The 22,570-nt window shown below is 43.9% G+C and overlaps 1 protein-coding gene across 2 annotated transcripts in view; it reads left to right on the top strand.

The window, feature by feature from the left end:
* Positions 1 to 22,570, top strand: part of DOCK11 (dedicator of cytokinesis 11) — a 318,014-nt gene that overhangs the window by 184,902 nt on the left and 110,542 nt on the right. For both annotated transcript variants that reach the window (XM_089657960.1, XM_089657959.1), the window contains 4 exons: positions 10,904 to 11,017; positions 15,105 to 15,320; positions 15,681 to 15,738; positions 16,404 to 16,510. In XM_089657960.1, the coding sequence (XP_089514086.1) occupies positions 10,904 to 11,017; positions 15,105 to 15,320; positions 15,681 to 15,738; positions 16,404 to 16,510 (495 nt within the window). The remainder of the gene's footprint in view (positions 1 to 10,903; positions 11,018 to 15,104; positions 15,321 to 15,680; positions 15,739 to 16,403; positions 16,511 to 22,570) is intronic.

Below are 22,570 nucleotides of genomic sequence, written 5' to 3'. Positions count from 1 at the left end.
CTGTAGTATTTTAATTAACTGCACATTTTTAAATTAAAGTTTATCATGAAATGTACCTAAAAGTCGCTTTTGATGCGACTTTAACATTCCACCATGCATGCACTAAATGACTGTGACCTCCTTCAGACTTTCTGTGTGCCTGGGTAGATCTTCAATTATAGGAAGCCAGAGGTGGAGCTGGTGACATTTAAATTCACTCAGTTTCAGGCAGCTGACAAACTGAGACACAAAAATGACCAACAAAAAGTTGCATCCTTAAACCATTTCTACTTGCTACTGTATTTATTTCAATTACAGCTTTCAGTAACACACACAGTGGGTAGAACGATATTTCTGTATTGTGTTTAAAACAAATGGACCATTTCCGGTTTTCATTTAAATTACTTTTGAAGGTCACACGGCAGAACAAAATGATAAGATCTATAAATACTGTAGACTAATTTAAGGAAAAGGCAGTAAAATCATATTCTGGCATGTTTTACACTGAGAATGTTTTATTTCTTTTTATTACTATTTATTTAGCTTTTTGGCTCCAAGATATTACACATTACCTTTCAAGTAAATAATAAAAAGCATAAGGCTTAACAATGTGTTTAAGAAAAGGAGACAGAAGACAGGAGGTATCTGCCTGCAAGAGCTTACAGTCTATAGGAAATCTGACAACTGGAAACTTGAAAAACAGATGATTATTAATAGAGATGAGCGAAGTATTCAAAAATTTGATTCGACTGATTCGGCGAATTCGTGGAAAAATTTTGATTCGAGTCGAATATATTCTCTGCGAATTTAACTTATAAAAGGGTGTTTCTAGGCTTCAGAGAGCCTTTGTATTAGTGCAGAACACTGTACCTTTAATTTAAATGCCCTTGGAGTCTGCTGGGGAAGAGAAATAATACTGACAGTCAGTATGACATGCAGATGAGTGCCGTCGATCTTAGAATCACCGCACACTTCACTCATTTGGGCAGTCACGGGGCCAAAACCAGAGTGTGGAGCCACAGTGTGGCGGTGGAGGCAGCAGCAATGGGAGGCCATACAGCACCCTATGACAAAAATGGAAACCACCAGCAGTGTGAGGAGACCTGAAAGTGGCACATGGCAGAGTGTGGCGATGGAGACAGCAGCAATGGGAGGCCGTACAGGGACCCATGACACACTCTGGACCTGGCAGCAGCATGAGGAGTCGGTACGGGGGCCCATGGTAGATTAGGGGCCTGGCAGCAGCTATGGGAGGCCCGTAATCTGCCAGCACCCTATGACAAAAAATGGAACACACCAGCAGTGTGAGGAGACCTGAAAGTGGCACATGGCAGAGTGTGGCGATGGAGACAGCAGCAATGGGAGGCCGTACAGGGACCCATGAGAGACTCTGGACCTGGCAGCAGCATGAGGAGGCGGTATAGGGGCCCATGGCAGATTAGGGGCCTGGCAGCAGCTATGGGAGGCCCGTAATCTGCCAGCACCCTATGACAAAAAATGGAACACACCAGCAGTGGGAGGAGACCTGAAAGTGGCACATGGCAGAGTGTGGCGATGGAGACAGCAGCAATGGGAGGCCGTACAGGGACCCATGAGAGACTCTGGACTTGGCAGCAGCATGAGGAGGCGGTATAGGGGCCCATGGCAGATTAGGGGCCTGGCAGCAGCTATGGGAGGCCCGTAATCTGCCAGCACCCTATGACAAAAAATGGAACACACCAGCAGTGTGAGGAGACCTGAAAGTGGCACATGTTTGGGGCATGATTCATGGCGGATTTAGTCAGTTGTGTCAGGAACTGGTGGTTTGAAATCCAGACTAATCCACGCCTGATTCATTTTCACAAACGTGAGTCTCTCCACACTTTGGGTGGACAGTCGTGTCCTCCGGAGTTGCAATACCTCCTGCCGCACTAAACACGCGCTCCGATGCCACGCTACTGGCCGGGCATGACAGCCTTTCAAGGGCAAATTCAGCTAGTTGGGGCCAAAGGTCAAGTTTCGTTGCCCAGTAGTCAAGAGGATTGTCTACCTCGGTTGGCAGGGTGCTGTCCAAGTAGGCCTAAGCCTGTTGTTTGAGGTCCTGCTCCAGGTCCACCTGATGCTGCTGCTGCTGGTGCTGCGGCTGGTTAGTAGTTTCCTCACTGCGCTGGTGAAGAAAGCTACTCATCATCGACTGCAGACTGAGGCAGCCGCTGCTGGTGGAGCTACCACTGCTCCTACCACCCCACCCCTCCCCTGCTGCCATGGCAGCGGAACGCGAGCGCACAGGGCCCACAGTGTCTGAGGATGGACGTTGGCGCAGACAGGCAGAGACCAGCTGACTACATAGGTGGTTTTTATAGTACGTTATTTTGGCCTCCCTCTCAGCAGGTGTGAAAAAGGCCACCATTTTTGAACGGTAGTGAGGGTCCAACAAGGTGGACAGCCAAAAGTCATCCCTCTGTCTGATGGTTATTATTCGGCTGTCGCTACGCAAGCAACCGAGCATGCTATGGGCCATTTGTGCCAAGGAATGCGAGGGACTCCCTGCCTCCATCTCCACAGCATACTGCCACGGTGCGTCTGGGTCCTCTGTCTCCTCCTCCTCCTCCTCTACCAGATGCTCCTGCTCCTCCACTCCTGTCCGCTGAGTGGAAAAACCACCCATTTCACTCAATAATTCCTGAGCACCAATGTCCTCCTCTACCTCCTCCTCTTCTTCCTGTCCTGCCCCACAGGGGTCATGTGGCGTTGAGATCTGTGCGCCACGTCTACCGCACCCTGACCAGCCATTGTTAACAGCATTTGTTCCAGGACGTGCAACAGAGGAATGACGTCGTTCATCCCATAGTCCTGCCGACTCACGAATAGCGTGGCCTCCTCAAAGGGCCTGAGCAAGCGGCAGGTGTCACGCATGAGCTGCCAATGGCTGACATCGAAGTTACACAGGGGAGTACCTTTATCCGCTTGTAACATCAGGAAATCTGTGATGGCCTTTCGCTGTTCGTAAAGGCGGTCTAACATGTGTAGGGTTGAATTCCACCTTGTTGCAACGTCGCAGATCAGGCGATGCTGTGGAATTCCGTTCTGCCGCTGCAGCTCAAGGAGGGTGTGCTTTGTGGTGTAGGAATGGCTGAAATGCATGCAAAGTTTACGTGACATTTTAAGGATGTCTTGCAGTGGGATGGTGGATTTTAGGAACCACTTGACAACCAGATTGAACACGTGAGCCATGCATGGCGCATGGCACAACCTTCCTTGACGCAGAGCAGACACCATGTTCTTTCCGTTGTCGGTCAACATGGTTCCGATTTTGAGTTTGCGCGGAGACAGCCATCTGTCGATTTCTCTGTTCATTACACTGAGAAGTTCCTCCCCTGTGTGACTACGTTCGCCAAGGCATACCAGGTGCAGCACAGCGTGACACCGTTGCGCCCTGCACATGTGATATGCCGGTCGGGTAATGGGACTTGGCACGAGGGTGGCGGCTGAGGACACGAAGGAAGAAGAGGTGGTAGAGGCGGACATCTTTTGTGGACCAAGGACGTGCAAACGTGGAGGCAAAAGCGGCGTGACCTGTCCAAGTTGCTGGTGCGGCTGTGACGGCACCACGTTCACCCAGTGGGCCGTAAATGACATGTACTGTCCCTGACCGTAGTTACAGCTCCACACGTCGGCGCTGCCGTGCACTTTGGCAGAGACCGACATGCTCAAAGACTGACCCACCATGTCTTCTACATGTGAATGCAGGGCTGGCACTGCCTTTTTGGCGAAGAAATGACGGCTTGGCACTCTCCACCGCGGCGCGGCACAAGCCATCATTTCTCGGAAAGGTGCTGAGTCCACCACTTGGAAAGGGAGGGACTGCAGCACCAGCAACTTGGACAGGAGGACGTTCAGCTTTTGCACCGTCGGGTGCGTGCTCGCAAACTGTTGTCTCTTGGAAACGGATTCCAAGAAAGACTGCTGACGGAATCCGTGAAGAGGAGTAGCAGGAGAAGGAGCATCTGAACGAGCGGAAGATGGCAACGAGCGACAACTCCCCTCAGCAGAGGTGTTGGAGCCTTGACTGGCTGATAGAGGGCGATTGACGTCGGGTGACGGAGCAAGTAACGGAGCGGGTGATGGAGCGGGGGCTGGGGCAGGCAGAACCGCCGTATCTTTATCATGGTTTTCCCAGGCCACCAAATGGCGACGCTGCATATGCTGCCGCTGCATATGCTGCCGCAACGCTGTAGTCCCAACATGGGCCCCCTGGCCACGCTTGACTTTCTGGCCACATAGTCGACATACGGCTACGTTTACTTCCTCGGGCGGCTTGACAAAAAATTGCCACACCGCCGAGTAGGAAACTTTGCCCCCGATACTCCTCACTGGCTGACTGCTGCTTCCTCCGTGCACACCGGCACCACTACTGGCCGTGGTGGTAGGCTGCAGTGGAGCTGGTGCTGTACTCCGTGGCCGTTTGCCTCCACTGACACTGCTGCGACCCTGCTGCCTCCTGGGCAACCCACCGACTGTTTTGCTCGCTGCCAAGCTGCCACCCTCTTCTCCTGATGATGCGGAAGCAATAGCCTGATGACGACGAGGCTGCCAAGTGCGATCAGCCTCATCATCATCAATTAGGGTCTCCGCCTCACTACTAGCCCCCTCGGCTGCGTGTGGGTCAGGAGACAGACCTGTCTCTAGACCGGCTACCGAGCCACTCTCCTCGCCACTACTTCTTCGCCTGGCTGCTGAAGAGGCGGATGTCTCCCCCCGTTCCTGACCGCCCTCTGTTAGCTCTTCCTCACTGTACAGTGGGGCTGAGCCCACAGCATGCGATACTTCGCTTGGTGAGGGAACACCAAAGGACAGGGGCAGGTAGAGGACACGTGATTTCAGTGGGCTTGCTCCCGGGCCATGCCAACTAACGGTTGTGTCTGACGTACCCACCGACCGTTGGCTGTAGGTGTCAGAGGTGACCTGGGAAGAGGAAGACGACCGAGCCAACCAATCGATGACGGCAGGGTTGTCGGTGGAGACACGACCGCTGGATGACACCGGGAGCACTGGCCTCTGGCTGCGAATAGTGCTGCCTCGACCCCTTCCTCTGCTGCCACGTCTGCTCGCTCCTGAAACATTGCCTCCTCTGCCACTCCTCTGCATGTTGTCTGACATACTCTTTAATTAAATGATTCTGTGTCCCTGAGTAACAATTCTGTGTCTGTCCCTGAGTAACGTTTCTGTGTCCCTGAGTAACGTTTCTGTGGCCCTAAGTAACAGTTCTGTGGCCCTCAGTAACAATTCTGTGTCCCTCAGTAACAATTCTGTGTCCCTCAGTAACAATTCTGTGTCTGTCCCTGAGTAACAATTCTGTGTCTGTCCCTGAGTAACAATTCTGTGTCCCTCAGTAACAATTCTGTGTCCCTGAGTAACAATTCTGTGTCCCTGAGTAACAATTCTGTGTCCCTCAGTAACAATTCTGTGTCCCTGAGTAACAATTCTGTGTCCCTGAGTAACAATTCTGTGTCCCTGAGTAACAATTCTGTGTCCCTGAGTAACAATTCTGTGTCTGTCCCTGAGTAACAATTCTGTGTCCCTAAGTAACGTTTCTGTGGCCCTAAGTAACGGTTCTGTGGCCCTCAGTAACAAATCTGTGTCCCTCAGTAACAATTCTGTGTCTGTCCCTGAGTAACAATTCTGTGTCCCTAAGTAACGTTTCTGTGGCCCTAAGTAACGATTCTGTGGCCCTAAGTAACGATTCTGTGGCCCTAAGTAACGATTCTGTGGCCCTAAGTAACGATTCTGTGGCCCTAAGTAACGTTTCTGTGGCCCTAAGTAACGTTTCTGTGGCCCTAAGTAACGTTTCTGTGGCCCTAAGTAACAGTTCTGTGCCCTCAGTAACAGTTCTGTGGCCCTAAGTAACGGTTCTGTGGCCCTCAGTAACAATTCTGTGTCCCTCAGTAACAATTCTGTGTCTGTCCCTAAGTAACAATTCTGTGGCCCTAAGTAACGTTTCTGTGGCCCTAAGTAACGTTTCTGTGGCCCTCAGTAACAATTCTGTATCCCTCAGTAACAATTCTGTGTCTGTCCCTGAGTAACAATTCTGTGTCCCTAAGTAACAATTCTGTGTCCCTAAGTAACGATTCTGTGGCCCTAAGTAACGATTCTGTGGCCCTAAGTAACGATTCTGTGGCCCTAAGTAACGATTCTGTGGCCCTAAGTAACGATTCTGTGGCCCTAAGTAACGTTTCTGTGGCCCTCAGTAACGTTTCTGTAGCCCTCAGTAACAAATCTGTGTCCCTCAGTAACAATTCTGTGTCTGTCCTTAAGTAACAATTCTGTGGCCCTAAGTAACGTTTCTGTGGCCCTAAGTAACGGTTCTGTGTCCCTCAGTAACAATTCTGTGTCCCTCAATAACAATTCTGTGTCTGTCCCTAAGTAACAATTCTGTGGCCCTAAGTAACGTTTCTGTGGCCCTAAGTAACGATTCTGTGGCCCTCAGTAACAAATCTGTGTCCCTCACTAACAATTCTGTGTCTGTCCCTAAGTAACAATTCTGTGGCCCTAAGTAACGATTCTGTGGCCCTCAGTAACAAATCTGTGTCCCTCAGTAACAATTCTGTGTCTGTCCCTAAGTAACAATTCTGTGGCCCTAAGTAACGATTCTGTGGCCCTCAGTAACAATTCTGTATCCCTCAGTAACAATTCTGTCTGTCCCTGAGTAACAATTCTGTGGCCCTAAGTAACGTTTCTGTGGCCCTAAGTAACGTTTCTGTGGCCCTATGTAACGTTTCTATGGCCCTAAGTAACGATTCTGTGGCCCTAACTAACGTTTCTGTGTCCCTAAGTAACGTTTCTCTGTCCCTAACTCTCTCCCTGCATACAGCCAGGTCTGCCTCTGTTGAATGACTGGAGGCAAATGGAGAATTCTAAAATGGCCGCCATTTATAGCTCGACCATTACACTGTGCTGGCTGGCTGCTGATTGGCTAATTCGATCACATGTCATGAATGAATGCATTATGGGTCAGCGCGCCTTGTCTGCGCGCCTTCCCAGACATCCCCGCTCCGTCACCGCACATGTCGCCGCCATTTTAGGAAAAATTTTGATTTGCGCATCCGAAGTCTGCTTATTTTCGGATTCGACGCGAATCGAAATTTTCCTAATATTCGAAACGAATTCCACTTCGCCTACTTCGATTTGCTCATCTCTAATTATTAAAGACAAGCCTTCCTAATTATAACATATAATAATTTTATATTAATGCTGCATGAATCATCAAGACAGCTAGTGCAATGACAAAAATAAGTGCAGCCAGGGGTAGTTGTTGTTAGGGATTGGGACCTGCCAGAAATGCGTTCAGCCCCTAAGTCCTGTTGTGGGCCAACAACATTTAGCATTTATGGGTATTATCAGCCTTGCTGAGTTTTCTTTTGCCAATCTACTCAGAAAACCTTGCTCTCCCATCTCCAAAACATAACGGCTAATCATTCTGTAGCTCCAAGGTAAGAACTGGGAGGGCCAATTAATGTCCTTAAGATAACTGAATTGTGCTCAGGACACAGGTCAACTCTGAATTTTCATCATGATCAACAGATATTTTTTCAACTTATCAAACAGAAATAACAAAATGCTTTTACTTGTATATGTAACAGACCCAAAAACCAAATAAAGAAGTTAATGGTTAGTGTGTATGTACACTTCAAAGGTAGCCTCAAGAGGAATTAGCTTAATAAGTGAGAAAAAAACTATTTCAGCTAGATGTGTCAACAATCAAGGAGGGAAATAATGTGAGTATTAATCAATATGTTAGTTGTGTCAGCAACTAAAAAAGAACAAACTTGAGAAATATGTTTGTGGTTTAAGTGTCTGGAACTGGATGAGTGGTATGAACAAGAGTTTGCTCAGAAGTATGCATTCAATGAATTGTGCTTCTAGCTTGGAGGTTATGTTGGTGTTATCAACACAAATAGCAATACCAACCATTGAAGGGAGAAACTATAAATTCAGTCTTAGATGTCTTAGATTAAGGGAGCTGCAGAAAGGAAAACAAATACCAAAGTGTAGCTGTTGCTCATACTGAACAGACTGCTTGTTTCATCTCTTCAGTACAAGATGAAACCAATCTGATTGGTTATTTTGGACTTCAGCTCCGCTTCTGGTTTTATTTTCATTTCCACATCATGTCGCAAAAAAACTGAGTAGACATTAGACTTTAGGGTGTTTATTTACTAAAGCTGGAGAGTGCAAAATCAGACTCACTTCTGCATAGAAACCAATCAGCTTCCAGGTTTCATTGCCAAAGCTTCATTGAACAAGCTGAGGTTAGAAGCTGATTGGTTTCTATGCAGAAGGGAGTCTGATTTTGGACTCTCCAGCTTTAGTAAATAAACCCCTAGATATCACAGGGGTAGTCCTTAGAGTTAGTCAAATGTGCAGTAGAAATTTGAAGAAGGTATACAGATGTTTCTTCAGCGTAATGATGGTATGACTTATGATTGTTGCTGACATGAGTCAACAGACTTGGCAGACTGAAAGCTATTAACTGTAATTCCAGATGTTGGTGATGCTAAAGAGATGTTGGGAAGAAAAATAGATGTTCATATGAATGATTTATGTAAAAAAATAAATAATTTTATCTTTGCAGTATTTACCTCAAGCATTTGCAGTGTGGTGACTGTTCTATGAACTGTTTCTCTTTATAGTGACCACAAGGAACACACAAAGTACAATATGCTAATGTTTCCACCAAGAAGATCCCTCTGATAAGGATTTTTATTTTATTTTACAAAGTTTCATTGTAAAGTTGAACTAAGACAGGTCTATCAATTATAATATTTCAGAAATGCAATGGATGTTGACCTCATGGAAGGCAATACCCCATGTCATTGACAACAATTTTGCTTCATGTAAGAGGGACTCTTTCCCATGGTGGTTACATAACTCCAGCAATATTATTGTACACCTTATGATATCCATGTACATTTTTTTCCTCTGTAAGTTGTTTTTACAAAGTTGCATTATTATTGTACATGGCCCTTATACCAATGTTGCAAATTTTACCTCACAGTGAGAAAAATCATCCCAAAAACAAAGTTACACGAGCATAATATTCTAAATCGAAACATTTCCATAATATCTTTAAATGTTTATTGGAACTGTGAAAACCACTAGTTGTAATATAATCACCCTGTCCATCACCAATTTTCCACTCACATTCTGAAAGTATGGTTTTGTATTACACATATTTATTCCAGCACATCCTTAGACATGAAGTCCAAAGACCAAATCTGCGTTCAGTTATGACAAATACTGGAGGTTCATGCAATCTAAGCTATGAATTTTATTTGCATTCACCATCTCTTATTTGCCTTGTGTTCACTGCCCAGCTGTCACAGTTGACACCTAAGTCTTCTTTGTGTTAGTCAAAATTTATAGGTACCCTTTGTGTAAAGTTGGCTATGGACTGTAGTCAAACCATGCACAATCTAACTACTAATCTTTTTTTAAGAGTGCCTATTATGTACTGTGAGATGTCTGCAACTGCCTTTTATAAATAGTCATTTGCTGCTATTTGCTCCCAGCAGGCCTTCTAATCCCAGTCTCATGCTGTAATTGCAGCAAGGACTTTTACCAAGCAAACAATGTTATTATCCGCTGATGTGCTGTCATTTGTTTAGTGGTTAGCACTGGTTAGATTGGTAAATGAACATGCATGCTTATATCTCTGGACAAGTCATGTTCATGGATTGGGGAAAATCATTCAGACACACGTTGACCTTTTATATTGCAGGGGAAACAATAGTGATTGACCAGGGCAAAACCTTTCCAACCCATAGTCATACATATTACTAGTTGATGTAATGTCCAGCTGGGCCAGATTATAATATTTAAATGCCTTTAAAGTGTATGGAAAACCAAAACCTGTTTTATTATCTTGGAGACAACGTAGAGGGGTTAACCTGAACTTCTTTTTATCAACGTGAAACTCACTGTCATTGTCCTGGTGATCACTGTTTCAGTACAGAAAGTGATGGATAATGCAATTTTTTTAGATGTTTCACAGGAGGGAAGGGGAAATCTTCCAGTGGGGAAACCTATTTTGGTGACGCTTCAGGGAAATCAAGCTAAAAAAATCCTGATGGGGGCTTAACCATTCCCAAATATATTAAAAGCTAAAAAAAGATTTGGCTTTGTATACACTTTAAAAACATTAAGCGGAATTCAATATGGATTACTCTGAGAGGCTCAGGTCAGTTCTACAACTATCTACTTACGTCAATAGTCTGTGACTTCTTCATGTATCCTTCTAGCAATTCACCTATAAGGTTCATGATAGCATTTCTGTGCCTTTATCATCTTGAGGATTCTGTATTCTGTAAAACGTAACTATATAATAAAGCTTTAACCCACTTCGGCTTATTGTACACGGTTGTCTTGTGTTATGTCTTTGACGTGTGTTTGTGAAATACAGTATTTATAAAATATGGGGGACACAGTGTTTGAATTATGAACCAAATGATATGGAGGCATGTGTTTATTGTTTTTCCCAGGCATCACATTGCATTGCATGTATTTCTCTATACAAGTTAATGGTAATGCAGTGTGAACCCATGGTTAATGCCTGGAAAGCACATCAAATGTATCTGAAATGCAAGCAATCTTTTCACAGAAAGTATCTAAAAGCATGACTTCCTTCTGATTCTGACCATTTAGGCTGTTCTTATAGAAATTTGGCTGCATTTATGACTGATTTGTCAGAAGGACTCTTGCCATAGAAGTCCCAGACTGCAATGAAGATCCAGTAGGGCATTGAATCCTGCACTTTCTCCCATCAGAACAGATGTATCTGTTGTATGCGCCGTTATTCTATGAGATGAACCATACCTTTGATGTGTTGCAATGTAACTTTATGAACCTTGACAGTAGTCTAATTATTATGTTAATATTTCAATTGCAGATAATAATTGCTGTAAGCCAGCTGATTGCTGATGTCGCACTTACCGGGGGCTCCAGGTTCCAGGAATCACTTTCCATTATTAATAATTTCGCCAACAGTGACAGAGCAATGAAGGTATTGTTAATACAGTACAGACTTATGTCGTTTTATTGTCTTATGAAATATGTTTAGTTTGGAGTGCTAAGTAATAGAGTGTTATAATGATTGCCCTGAGTATTTGCAGAAGGAGTTGAGCACACATGGCTAACCAGGATACACAGGTAATATACAAATAACTGAAAAATTCTAAAGAAACCTGCCATAAGGAAACCCACTGAGGTGAATGCTGTCACTCCCCAGTGCCTGTAGGTATGGGCAGAAAATATTAGAGGGACTCCAATGTGACATTCTGGTGAAGTCAAGTATACCACAATGCAATATGGTCACATTAACACTAAATTTTGGTGCAAATACTGAGTACAGCGCAAAGCCTAGAAGTACATTCAGGCATCAGATGCTGTATGCTGGCAGCCTATTGGGTCGGTTTTACAATTATTATCTCATACTTTGTGTATTTCAACGAAAACCTGAAGTCAGGTAAAATATGATAATGCGTCAAAAAACATAACAGGTCTCTTGAATCCCAGGGTGCTATCGTAGGCTAATCAGTACCCATTGTGAAGCGTCTCGCTCTGCTTCCTGCACCTTATTTATGAACAGAAGGTTTTCTATAAAAAATATTAAGCCTACAGCGAGATGCAGATGAGGCAGCTGCTGTTGTGTTCTGTATAGGCTTACATAAGTCGTATTCACAGGGGTTTTGTCTTCAGAAGCTGACAATGGGTATTTGTAAACAGAGGGCACTGCTCTACAATGCTATCCAACTATACCCACCATTCCTAGTAAGATGACCTCATAAGAAATGTGCATTATATGTATATATGTTATGCTGTATATAACTCAGATTCCCCATCCCTAGCTTTTCCTGACTTTGGATGCTGGGAGGCTGGGCTAGAATAGGAAAGCTTCCATTAACAGTGTTGCCAAAAAAGATAGTAAAGTAATGTTATTACTGGTCCCATGCATTGGCGTCTTCCATGATAGTCTCTCCATAGTCTATAGACAATATGTTCCTTGAAGGGCATTACCCATAGCACCCAACAGTCCCTCATTTGGAGGGACTGTTCCTCTTTTGAGACTAATTCCTCTGTCCCTTGTACAGCCTCAGTTGTCCATCTTTTGTGGTCTAATATGTTCAGCTCTATAAAAAATGTAGGATTTTACTACCAAAAGTGTTATACTGAACTAAACTTTATCCAACCTCTATATTACTGTATTTGTTATTTTGAAAAGCAAATATAAAGGCAAAAAAATGAACACGCGTGGTTTAGCCAAACATATTCTGCAGGTTAGAGGTTTGTGGTCCAGTTAACCAGGGCTATGGCAGGGATGTGTCCTTTACCCTACATACTATGTGCTAAAAGGTGTTAGCATTTAAGAAAGTTGGGAGTTATGCATTACCTGTAACATACAATCTCTCACATGGCAGTAGTGTGTTTTCCATTGCCCCGCTCCTTCTGAAGAGCACCTCTGGCCCAGTCTCTTCCAGATCCCCTTGGATTGCTGAGTACTCATAAAATGTCCCCTTCCTCTTTAGTTATTCATTATAAATATTGGAACCTTTCATTCTTCAACCAACTATTCAGTTTTACTTTTCTCATCATAATGACAAACATTCTATCTTTCATATTTTCCTTAAAGCAGAATTCTGGGAAAATGTTTTATTTGCCCGTGCAGTGGCGTGACGCTGGCACTGCACAAGTCAACTGCTCACTTTCTTCTAAGGAATAGGACAGATACACTCACCTGACCTGCCAATCCTCCCCGCACAAGACCTGTCTTTTCGGCTCCTGCCCCCCTGCAGTCCAGCAGTCTTGTAAATATACTTTTCCTGATGTCGGCACGCTTAATGCACAGTCCATCTCTGGACTGTGGGGAGAGCGGTTTTCCATAGGATTGGCAGGTCAGGTGAGTATGAGCTTTGTCCTCACCACTACAAAAAATGAGCAGCTGATCCATGCAGAGGGGGAACAGCCCCACTGCATGGTTAATAAAAAAATTCTGTTCTGCTTTAAATAACACACAGCTTTTTTAAGTTTATATAACTTAGTTTTAAATTAGTTTTTTTCAATTTTACATGTGCTGCGATTTCTATCTGATGTTTTTGTTTGGAATAGGTGAAAGAAGTTCGTCATGCAAGTCCTGATTCATGGTGTATAACATAATAGTAATGTCAATTATATATAATAATATAATATATAATATACTGCCAATAGTAATACACTGCTAAAATTGACTGCCCAGAAAGTATACATGCTTTCATGACTATGCACTGGTCATTAAAACTCAAGCTATGAGGGAAGAGCCTAGTGTCTATAGCTCTGTGTAATATGATGATGCTAAATAAAGATGTAAAAATACACAACTTTCATTAAATCAACACACATCTAGATAGTGCAAACACCACTAAACAAGCAAACCAGTGGACCCAAGCTTCACAGGTAATCTCATCCCATATGGGGTTTAACAGGGGTTGCTGCATTCAAGGAATTAATAGTTTTCAGGGCAATAGTTAAGCCGCAAAAGATTTGATACATTGCCCTCCAAGGCATGTCTGGATCATTTTGACATTTAAATCAACATTTTATTACAGTTTTGGCATAACTGTTTTCTCTATGACAAAAGGGTTAAAAGGTTTGTAAACTCTATCAATGAACCTCTCTTATTTACTCCCTTTTGGTCTGCCAAGTAAACCAATAAAGGTGTTATGTTATATCTGATTAGATTTTTTTTTGCATGCTAGTCTTATATAAAAAATTAAGAGGTTTCTGAGCATGCGTGGTCTTGGTCACTCAATCTTTTTCAAACAAATACTGCACTGATTAAACAAAAATCGTTAGTTCTGGTATCATACTTGTCCCTTCGGATAATTTAGCATGAACTGTTGTGAATAGCTCTTGGAAGCTGTGTACTGATGATCAGATTATCAGATGATTGCTTCAAAAGCGGTATTTTTCATCCGATTTTCTCATCGTGTGTACTGGGCTTTACTGTGCTCTCTGCCAGTGCACAAGAAGACGTTATGGAGATGAGAAAAGGTCCACATTCTATGTAACCTATCCGACAGGAAATAGGCAGGATTGACACCATGTGCTTTGGAAACCAGAGCTGTGTTGTCATGTTAAAGCAGAAGGTAGAAGAACACTATATTTTGTGCACATTAACAGGTATTTTTCTGCATTTGCAGGATAAAACATGGGAAATGTATTTGTGTTCCAAAAATGTACTAAATATGTTTTTTAATTAATAATTTTCCTTTACATACACTTTAAGGCTAAGTTAATGCAGTTAAAGTTTTACAAGTTTGTTTTAGGGATTATTTTAATTGTAAGAGTGTCCTAATGTTAGTTATTAGTAAGGTGTCAGTTTTGCAAGATTTATAAGCTGAAAAAAAATCTGTGCCTTGCTCATTCAGTGCAAAGTAACAGGTTTACTTTAATGCAAGAGTAACCAAAATTTATTAATTGTACAAAATATACTCACAAACAGCGAATGAAATCAGACATGTAAGTACTCACAGGGACTTGAAGATAACGTGAGTCCCATCAAGGGAATGGGTGTTCAGTATAACTGACGCGTTTCGAAGGGAGTCCCTTCTTCATCAGAGCTCATGATGAACCTGTAGCTTTGCCCTACATTGGCAAATCACAGATTCATTTTAAGGGTATATCGATGAACTACAGTATTATGTTTAAATAAATTGTTTATTTTTTTTCAATTTTGGATTGCTATATAATGCATTTAAATAATTATATAATAAAAACCAACTTACCATGCATGAGATATTTTTTTACAGAATGGAAAACATCTGCTTTACAAATGACCTATCATAATGAGAAGGGGTAAAATTCTTACCCTTGCATATATACACTCTATAGTATTTATAAGCCAGATGTCATTCAAACAAGAATAACCATAATTCTGAGTGTTCATCATCCTTTGTGAAATATATTGGTCATTGTTGGTGAGATATACTGTATTTCCAAGCAGATCTGTTCTTAATGGAGTCAGAGACGTATGACATTTTTGACTAACATATAGTTCTTGTACACATATACTGTGTTATGTTCAAAGCTTCTAATTAGGATTTTTCTTCTGACAGGCCACTGCTTTTCCTTCAGAAGTGAAGGATCTGACAAAAAGAATCCGTACTGTTATAATGGCGACAGCTCAAATGAAGGAGCATGAGAAGGACCCAGAAATGCTGATTGATCTTCAGTATAGTTTGGCCAAGTCCTATGCAAGTACACCAGAGCTCAGAAAGACCTGGCTTGAAAGCATGGCCAAAATCCACGTAAAGAATGGAGACTACTCAGAGGTAAATACGGAATTGACATCTTATAGTTGAGAAGGTAACCATGTAACAAAGACCTGTGTTTTTTTATAAAGTAAATTATTCTGTACACAGCAGTATATGGAGTACCTAGTGTACAAGTAGTCACACTTAGCAAACCTAGCTCTGCTAGTGGACCCTAGCAGTACTATTGAATGTGACTGTTCACCTCCTAGCTTTTTTTTCTCACATTTAATAATACTGTTAAAGCCATTCTGACAACAACAAATCACCTAGCAGTAATGGCCTGTATATCCCTGGCAAATAAAGATAATATTGCTATCATAAATTACAATGATTAGATAATACAGTATAATCCTAATAGTGTTTTTTTTTATTTTGTAGACTGCAATGTGCTCCATTCATGTAGCTGCTTTGGTTGCTGAGTTTCTATACAGAAAAAGTAAGTGAAAATATTTGTTTATATAATGGTATTATAATTTGTTAGCATATTTAGTATGTGAATAAATTGATATTTTGATAGCTAGATAAATACATGCATACGTCGATGTTCTATGACCCCCAGTCTGGATAATTTTATTTTTAAGTCCTATGATATCTACGAATCTACTGTTGCTGTTAAAGCCACAGAAGGTGCTGCCAATTTGGCTAGTAATGCCAATAAGTGCAACAGACTTAGTGAATAGTGAAATGGAGTAGGCCACTCAGACTCAGGGAAACAAAAAACAGCCTTATACAGTGGCTGATTTACAATTCAGAGGACACTGTGCAACAATGTATATACAGTATAAACCAGGGCAATTTGTAAGATGTTTTGACTGGATAGTCTTTCCTACATACAGTATGAGAGATATAACTCAAATTTAATAATGGATACCTGTATATAAGCATCATTTATGTATACAATATATTGTATATCTCTGTCTGCTTATACTGAGCCAATAACTAGGGGTTTATACAAGGATTGTGTCTGCTTCTAGTTTCTAATTCATTACCTCTGGCCATATGCCAATGTATTCTGTTATTTAATCCAGGTTTCTAAACTCAGATTCTTAGGACACTATAGAATGCCAGTGGAACAATCTTGGTCTTATTGTCTGTTTTCAGAGCTCTTCCACACTGGGTGTTCTGTGTTTAAGAAGATCACTCCCAACATAGATGAGGAAGCAGCAATGAAAGAAGATGCTGGCATGCTGGATGTCTACTACAGTGAGGTGAATTGATCAGACTGCCCCTTTATATAACATATTGGGCTTGATGAATCTGGGTAGCATTGAAATGTTCTTTCCTTTTTTTGGGGTGTTCTTAGGACACACATCCTTTACCTAAAGCTAAAGTTTAATCCACTTATATTTTGCCTTCCCTAGTTCTGCATTTTCCTCCTCCTCAGTATATTAGAGAAGTACAGCCAAAGATTTTTGTAGCTGCTGACGTTTAATAAACACAAACGCACCTGTCTCAGGGCCCAGCGATGTGCTCACCCGCACTGTGCCTTCTCTATTTCTTCTCTACTCGATGCCGGCACCACAACTGTGGGCACCAGGCTGTGACAGCTTACGGCTTCTTGTATTCTCTACATGGACACTAAACAATATCTTTATTCTTCAAAAATGATCAATGCACAGCCATTACCTAATGGTTCTGTGATCTCTTTTTCATGAAATTGTTTTTTACTGCTGGGAATAGGTGAGGGAGAGGATAGCTACAGTACATTTCGACATACAGTGGGACAATGGAGAACACATTAAGCCACCCTCTAACAGAAAGAAAAAAAATGAGGTTTGGATAAGGCTGAGAATAATAGAAGGTACTTTTTTGAGTTAAGAATACTGTGCATACTTGAATAGAATTTTTTTTAACCTGAGTTTAGTGTCATTGTAATCCAGTCAAGTACCCCTCTTCCTGTCAGTTGTCTAGAACCAGGTTATAATAACCTGCAACATCATTACAGAAGTCAAAATAATTATACTGTTTACATTTTCTAAAAGCAGAACTCCAGGCAAAAACTTTTTTACGTGTCCTTGTTGCTGATGTTTTTCAAATCAAACTGGTAATTCCCAGGGGTTTCCTGTTTGTAAGACCAGTGGCTGCTATGTCTCCTATTACCCCAGCCACCGGTCTTGGCACATCCCTTCTGTAGTTCTTTCTCCAAGAAGCAGGGATGTATTTCCATCCCTTGCTGTAGCGGGCGGAACAGAACCTTGCAGACCACTGGTCTGTACCACCCATAAAAATGACAGCCCCTCTGGGCCACCCAGAAAGGCTGCACTGGCTGGAGGAGGCAGCTGAGGGGAGGGCAGTTCCACAAGCAGGAGATGGTGAGGCTTGCAAGAGCAGCCTAATGTGTAAAACTGGCCAGTAGCTTAACTGAAAGCTGAGAAAGCCAGCTGTCAAAACTGAGCAGGGATGTCGGGGGTGGGCAGGACGGAAGCAGCTGTCAAACGCCAGCCAATGGGATGGGGATTGGGTGGGCCTCTACATTTCTGGGGCTCTGCCCCCTTACTTAAGCAGCCAAATCATTGGCTGGCGTTTGACATCTGCTATGGTCCTGCCCACCTGGATGAGAGGGGCGGCATACAGAGCAACTGGTGCTCTGCATTTTCCTCCCTGCAGCCTCTGAATGCCTGCAGGAAGGAGAGAAGAAGAAGCAGGCATTCAGCGGCTGCAGGGAGGAGAACGCAAATCATTGGTTTCTCTGTATGTCAGTTGCTACGACTGCCAACTCTGCCTCCTAGCTCCACTACCCGAATCCGTCTTGGTTTTAGGCTGCTCATCCATGGAAGCCTAGAAAATGTATTCTCTGCCAGAGCAGTGCCTAGCACCTGAGTGAGTATATGGTGTGTCCAGGTGTCCTACTGTCACACTGCCCCCCCCCCACCTGTTACACTGCCCCCCTTTCCTGTCACATTGCCACTTTTCCTGTCACATTGCCCCCCCCCCACCTGTCACAAAGCCCCTCATCACACTGCCCCCCCATCTGTTACATTACCCCTCTCCTATCACACTGCCCCCTCCCACCTGTCACACTGCCCCTTTCCTGTCACATTGCCCCCCCGTCACACTGCCCTCCCTCCTGTCACACTGCCCCCCACCTGTCACATTTCCTCCCCCCCTCCTGGCACATTGCCCCCTCTCCTATCACACTGCCCAATCCCACCCCTCACATTTCCCCCATTCACCTCACTTCCCTTCCCTGTGACCACACTGGAAGAAGACTTGCCCTCACTTCCTGTCTCTGTGACATCACTGGAAGGAGACTTCTTGTTTCTGTAGCACCACTGGAGGGAGGCTTCTCCTCACTTTCTGTTTCTGTGACCCCCACCAGAGGGAAGCCTTCCCCTCACTTCCTGACCCTGTGACCCCACTGGAGGGAGACTTCCCCTCACTTCCTTTGCTTGTGACCCCACTGAAGGGAGACTTCCCCTCACTTCCTGCCCCTGTTACCCCACTGGAGGGAGGCGTCCCCTCAATTCCTGACCCTGGCACAGGAACAGCCATAAAAACATTGTCTGAGGTTCTATGCCTTCCTTGCTTTACTATAATTGTGTTCTTGTCTGTCACTCCATGGGATATGTTTCAAGTAATTAACTGTTGTATTGCTACAGTCTCTGATCAATTAGTTTATCTGCTGTTGTGGCTGGAAGGGGTGAGAGAGTACATGTGATAGCAGCCACAGACAATAACAGAAAACCTAGAGGAGTGAGAAATAAATATTTATTTAAAGTAGACTACATAGAATGAACTAAACATTTTGCACATGTATTCTTTATAAGATTGTCACCTAACTGTCCTGCTGTGTGGTGCTGAGCAGTGGCTGGAAAATGAGGGTGTGTGATTTATGTTGAAGTGGGTGAGTACACATTTAACATGTACAGGCCTAGTGTACCCACCCACATTCAATGCAATTCCTAGAGGTTGATGGGAACAGTAGTTTATTTACTTTTTTTTTTTTGGAAAATCTTTTTTTTATTTTAAACATATTAAGTTGGTGAAAACATACATAGTACAAACAACAGATGCCCTCACAGGGGCAGGGTCAAAGCCCAACAGATTGAAACATAAAAACGAACTAAAGGTACAAAACAACCCCAAAGAAGAAAAATGAGAGGGGGGGAATCTCACATGATAATCAAGGCCTAATCATTTGTAGATGAAATACCAGGACCATAGCAGATAAGAGGGTACCCAGCTCAAGACAGTGAACAAAGCACCTGGGTGACTACCGATTAATCAATTACCCACATCATTCGCCGCAGTGGCGGTAGAGACAACCTCAAGCCAACATGACCAAATTTTATCAAACTTATGGAGGCATCCTCTATTAGAATAAGTAGTCTGATAAAGGGGTAAATTATAATTCACCAGTCGTTTCCAGTAGGTTATGGCATGGGGAGATGTTTTTTTCCAGCTTAGAGTGATTGTTTTACGAGCAGAAAATAACAGGATAATTAATAAAGTACGCTTGGCCACAGCACCATGGTTTAATTGCACATAACATGTAAACATTCACAGTGCAGGGAGGAAAAAGTATGTGAACCTTTGGACTTAATAATTGGTTGACCCTCCTTTTGGCAGCAATAACCTCAACCAAACGTTTCCTGTAGTTGCAGATCAGACCTGCACAATGATCTGGAGTAATTTTGGACCACTCCTCTTCACAAAACTGTTTCAGTATAGCAATATTCTTGGGATGTCTGGTGTGAATCGCTCTCTTAAGGTCATGCCACAGCATTTCAATCGGCTTGAGGTCAGGACTCTGACTGGGCCACTCCAGAAGGCGTATTCTGTGCTGTTGCAGCCATTGTCTTGTTGAATTACTTGTATGCTTTGGGTCATTGTCCTGTTGCATCACTCGTCCTCTGCGGAGCTTCAGTTGGCGGACAGATGGTCGTACGTTTTCCTGCAAAATGTCTTGATAAACTCTGGAATTCATTTTCCCATGAACGACAACAATCCGTCCAGGCCCTGAGGCAGCAAAGCAGACCCAAACCATGATGCTCCCTCCACCATGTTTTACAGCGGGGATGAGGTTTTGATGTTGGTGTGCTGTGCCTTTTTTTCTCCACACATAGTGTTGTGTGTTCTTCCCAAACAACTCAATCTTGGTTTTATCTGTCCACAGTATATTTTGCCAGTAGTGCTATGGAACATCCAGGTGCTCTTTTGCAAACTTCAAACGTGCTGCAATATTCTTTTTGGACAGCAATGGCTTCCTCCATGGTGTCCTCCCATGTACTCCATTCTTGTTTAATGTTTTCTTTATTGTAGATGTGTCAACAAAAATGTTAGCATGTGCCAGAGATTTCTGTAGGTCTTTAGCTGACACTCTGGGATTCTTCTTTACCTCATGCAGCATTCTGCGCTGTGCTCTTGCAGTCATTTTTACAGGACGACCACGCCTAGGGAGAGTAGCAACAGTGCTAAACTTTCTCCATTTGTAGACAGTCTGTCTTACCGTGGACACATGAACATCAAGGCTTTTGGAGATACTTTTGTAACCCTTTCCAGCTTCATGCAAGTCAACAATTCTTGATCGTAGGTCTTCTGAGAGCTCTTTTCTGCGAGGCATGGTTCACATCAGACAGTGCTTCTTGAAACCAGTAAACCCAAAACAGGTGTGTGTTTTTTAAGGGAAGGACAGCTGTCAGCAACACATCCAATATCATCACACTGATTGGAGTCAAGGTTGGCTCACTCCTGGCTCCAATTAGCTCTGAGAGAAGTCATTAAGCTAGGGCAGTGATGGCGAACCTTTTTGAGCCCGAGTGCCCAAAACTGCAACACAAACCAACTTTTTTATTTCAAAGTGCCAACACTGCAATTAACCACTTGCCTACCGGGCACTTCTACCCCCTTTCTGCCCAGACCAATTTTCAGCTTTCAGTGCTGTTGCACTTGACAATGACAATTGTGCGGCCATTCAACACTCATTTTTTCACACAAATAGAGCTTTTTTTGGTGGTATTTAATCACCACTGGGTGTTTTATTTTTTGCACTATAAATGAAAAAAAGAGCAAAAAATTAAAAACATAAAAGGTTTTCTTTGCTTCTATTATAAAATTTTGCAAACAGGTAATATTTCTTCTTTGATGTGCGTTGGTGAGGCTGCACTAATAGGCAGCACTGATGGGCATTGATGAGGCGGTACAGATAGGTAGCACTGATGAGGCGGCACTGGTGGGCATTGATGAGGAGGCACTGATGATGCACTGATATGCAGCAATGATGGGCACTAATAAGCGGCACTGACTGATAGCACCAACTGGAGGCACTGACAGACGGCACTGATCGGCGGCACTGCTGGGCATCATTGATGGGTGGCACTGATGGGCAGCACTGATGGGCGACACTGCTGGGCACTGACAGGTGGCACTGCTGGGCAGCACTGACAGGTGGCACTGCTGGGCAGCACTGACAGGTGGCACTGCTGGGCAGCACTGACAGGCGACACTGCTGGATGACACTGCTGGGCACTATTGATGGGTGGCACTGATGGGCGACACTGCTGGGCACTGACAGGTGGCACTGCTGGGCAGCACTGACAGGCGACACTGCTGCGCACTGATGGGTGACACTGCTGGGCACTGATGGATGACACTGCTGGGCATCATTGATGGGTGGCACTGATGGGCGACACTGCTGGGCACTGACAGGTGGCACTGCTGGGCAGCACTGACAGGTGACACTGCTGGGCAATGATGGGTGACACTGCAAACAGTTAATCTCACCTCTGGCAGTGTCGGTGTGGCTTCCAACCCAGCAGCTCATTCCCATCCACGCTGAACACGTTGCCCCTGGCCCCGGAGCAGTGTGGGAGCCTCTTCCTCTCTTCCATGCCCTCCCCGGCTACATCACCCCTGGTGCCAGATCCGCATAGGAGCCGTTTCCTCTCGTCCACACCCACCCTGGCACCAGAGACATGTGTGGGAAATGTAGTTTGATGGGGGTCCAGTGTGGACGAGATCTGGATGGCCGGTCAGTGTGCGCTCATCTTCCTCTTCTTCCTGGCGTGCTCACTGATATGGCTCTGCGTGCCAGCTCTGGCACGCGTGCCATAGGTTCGCCATCACTGAGCTAGGGCCTCACATACCTTTTCCTCCCTGCACTGTGAATGTTTACATGTTATGTGCAATTAAACCATGGCAACATCTAATGTTTGTGTAGTATTATGTTCAGCAGACTGTGTTCTTCTATTGTTGTGACTTAGATGACGTTCAGAGCACATTTTATGCCCAATTCATGCAAAACTCCACGTAATCCCAAGGGGTTCACA

Source organism: Staurois parvus, unplaced genomic scaffold (genome assembly GCF_062004578.1).
Source record: "Staurois parvus isolate SC_StPar_1 unplaced genomic scaffold, SC_StPar_1.0 ptg001045l, whole genome shotgun sequence".
Lineage (NCBI taxonomy): Eukaryota > Metazoa > Chordata > Amphibia > Anura > Ranidae > Staurois > Staurois parvus.
Note: the sequence above shows the minus strand (reverse complement) of the source record. Positions and strands in the feature narration are given on the sequence as shown.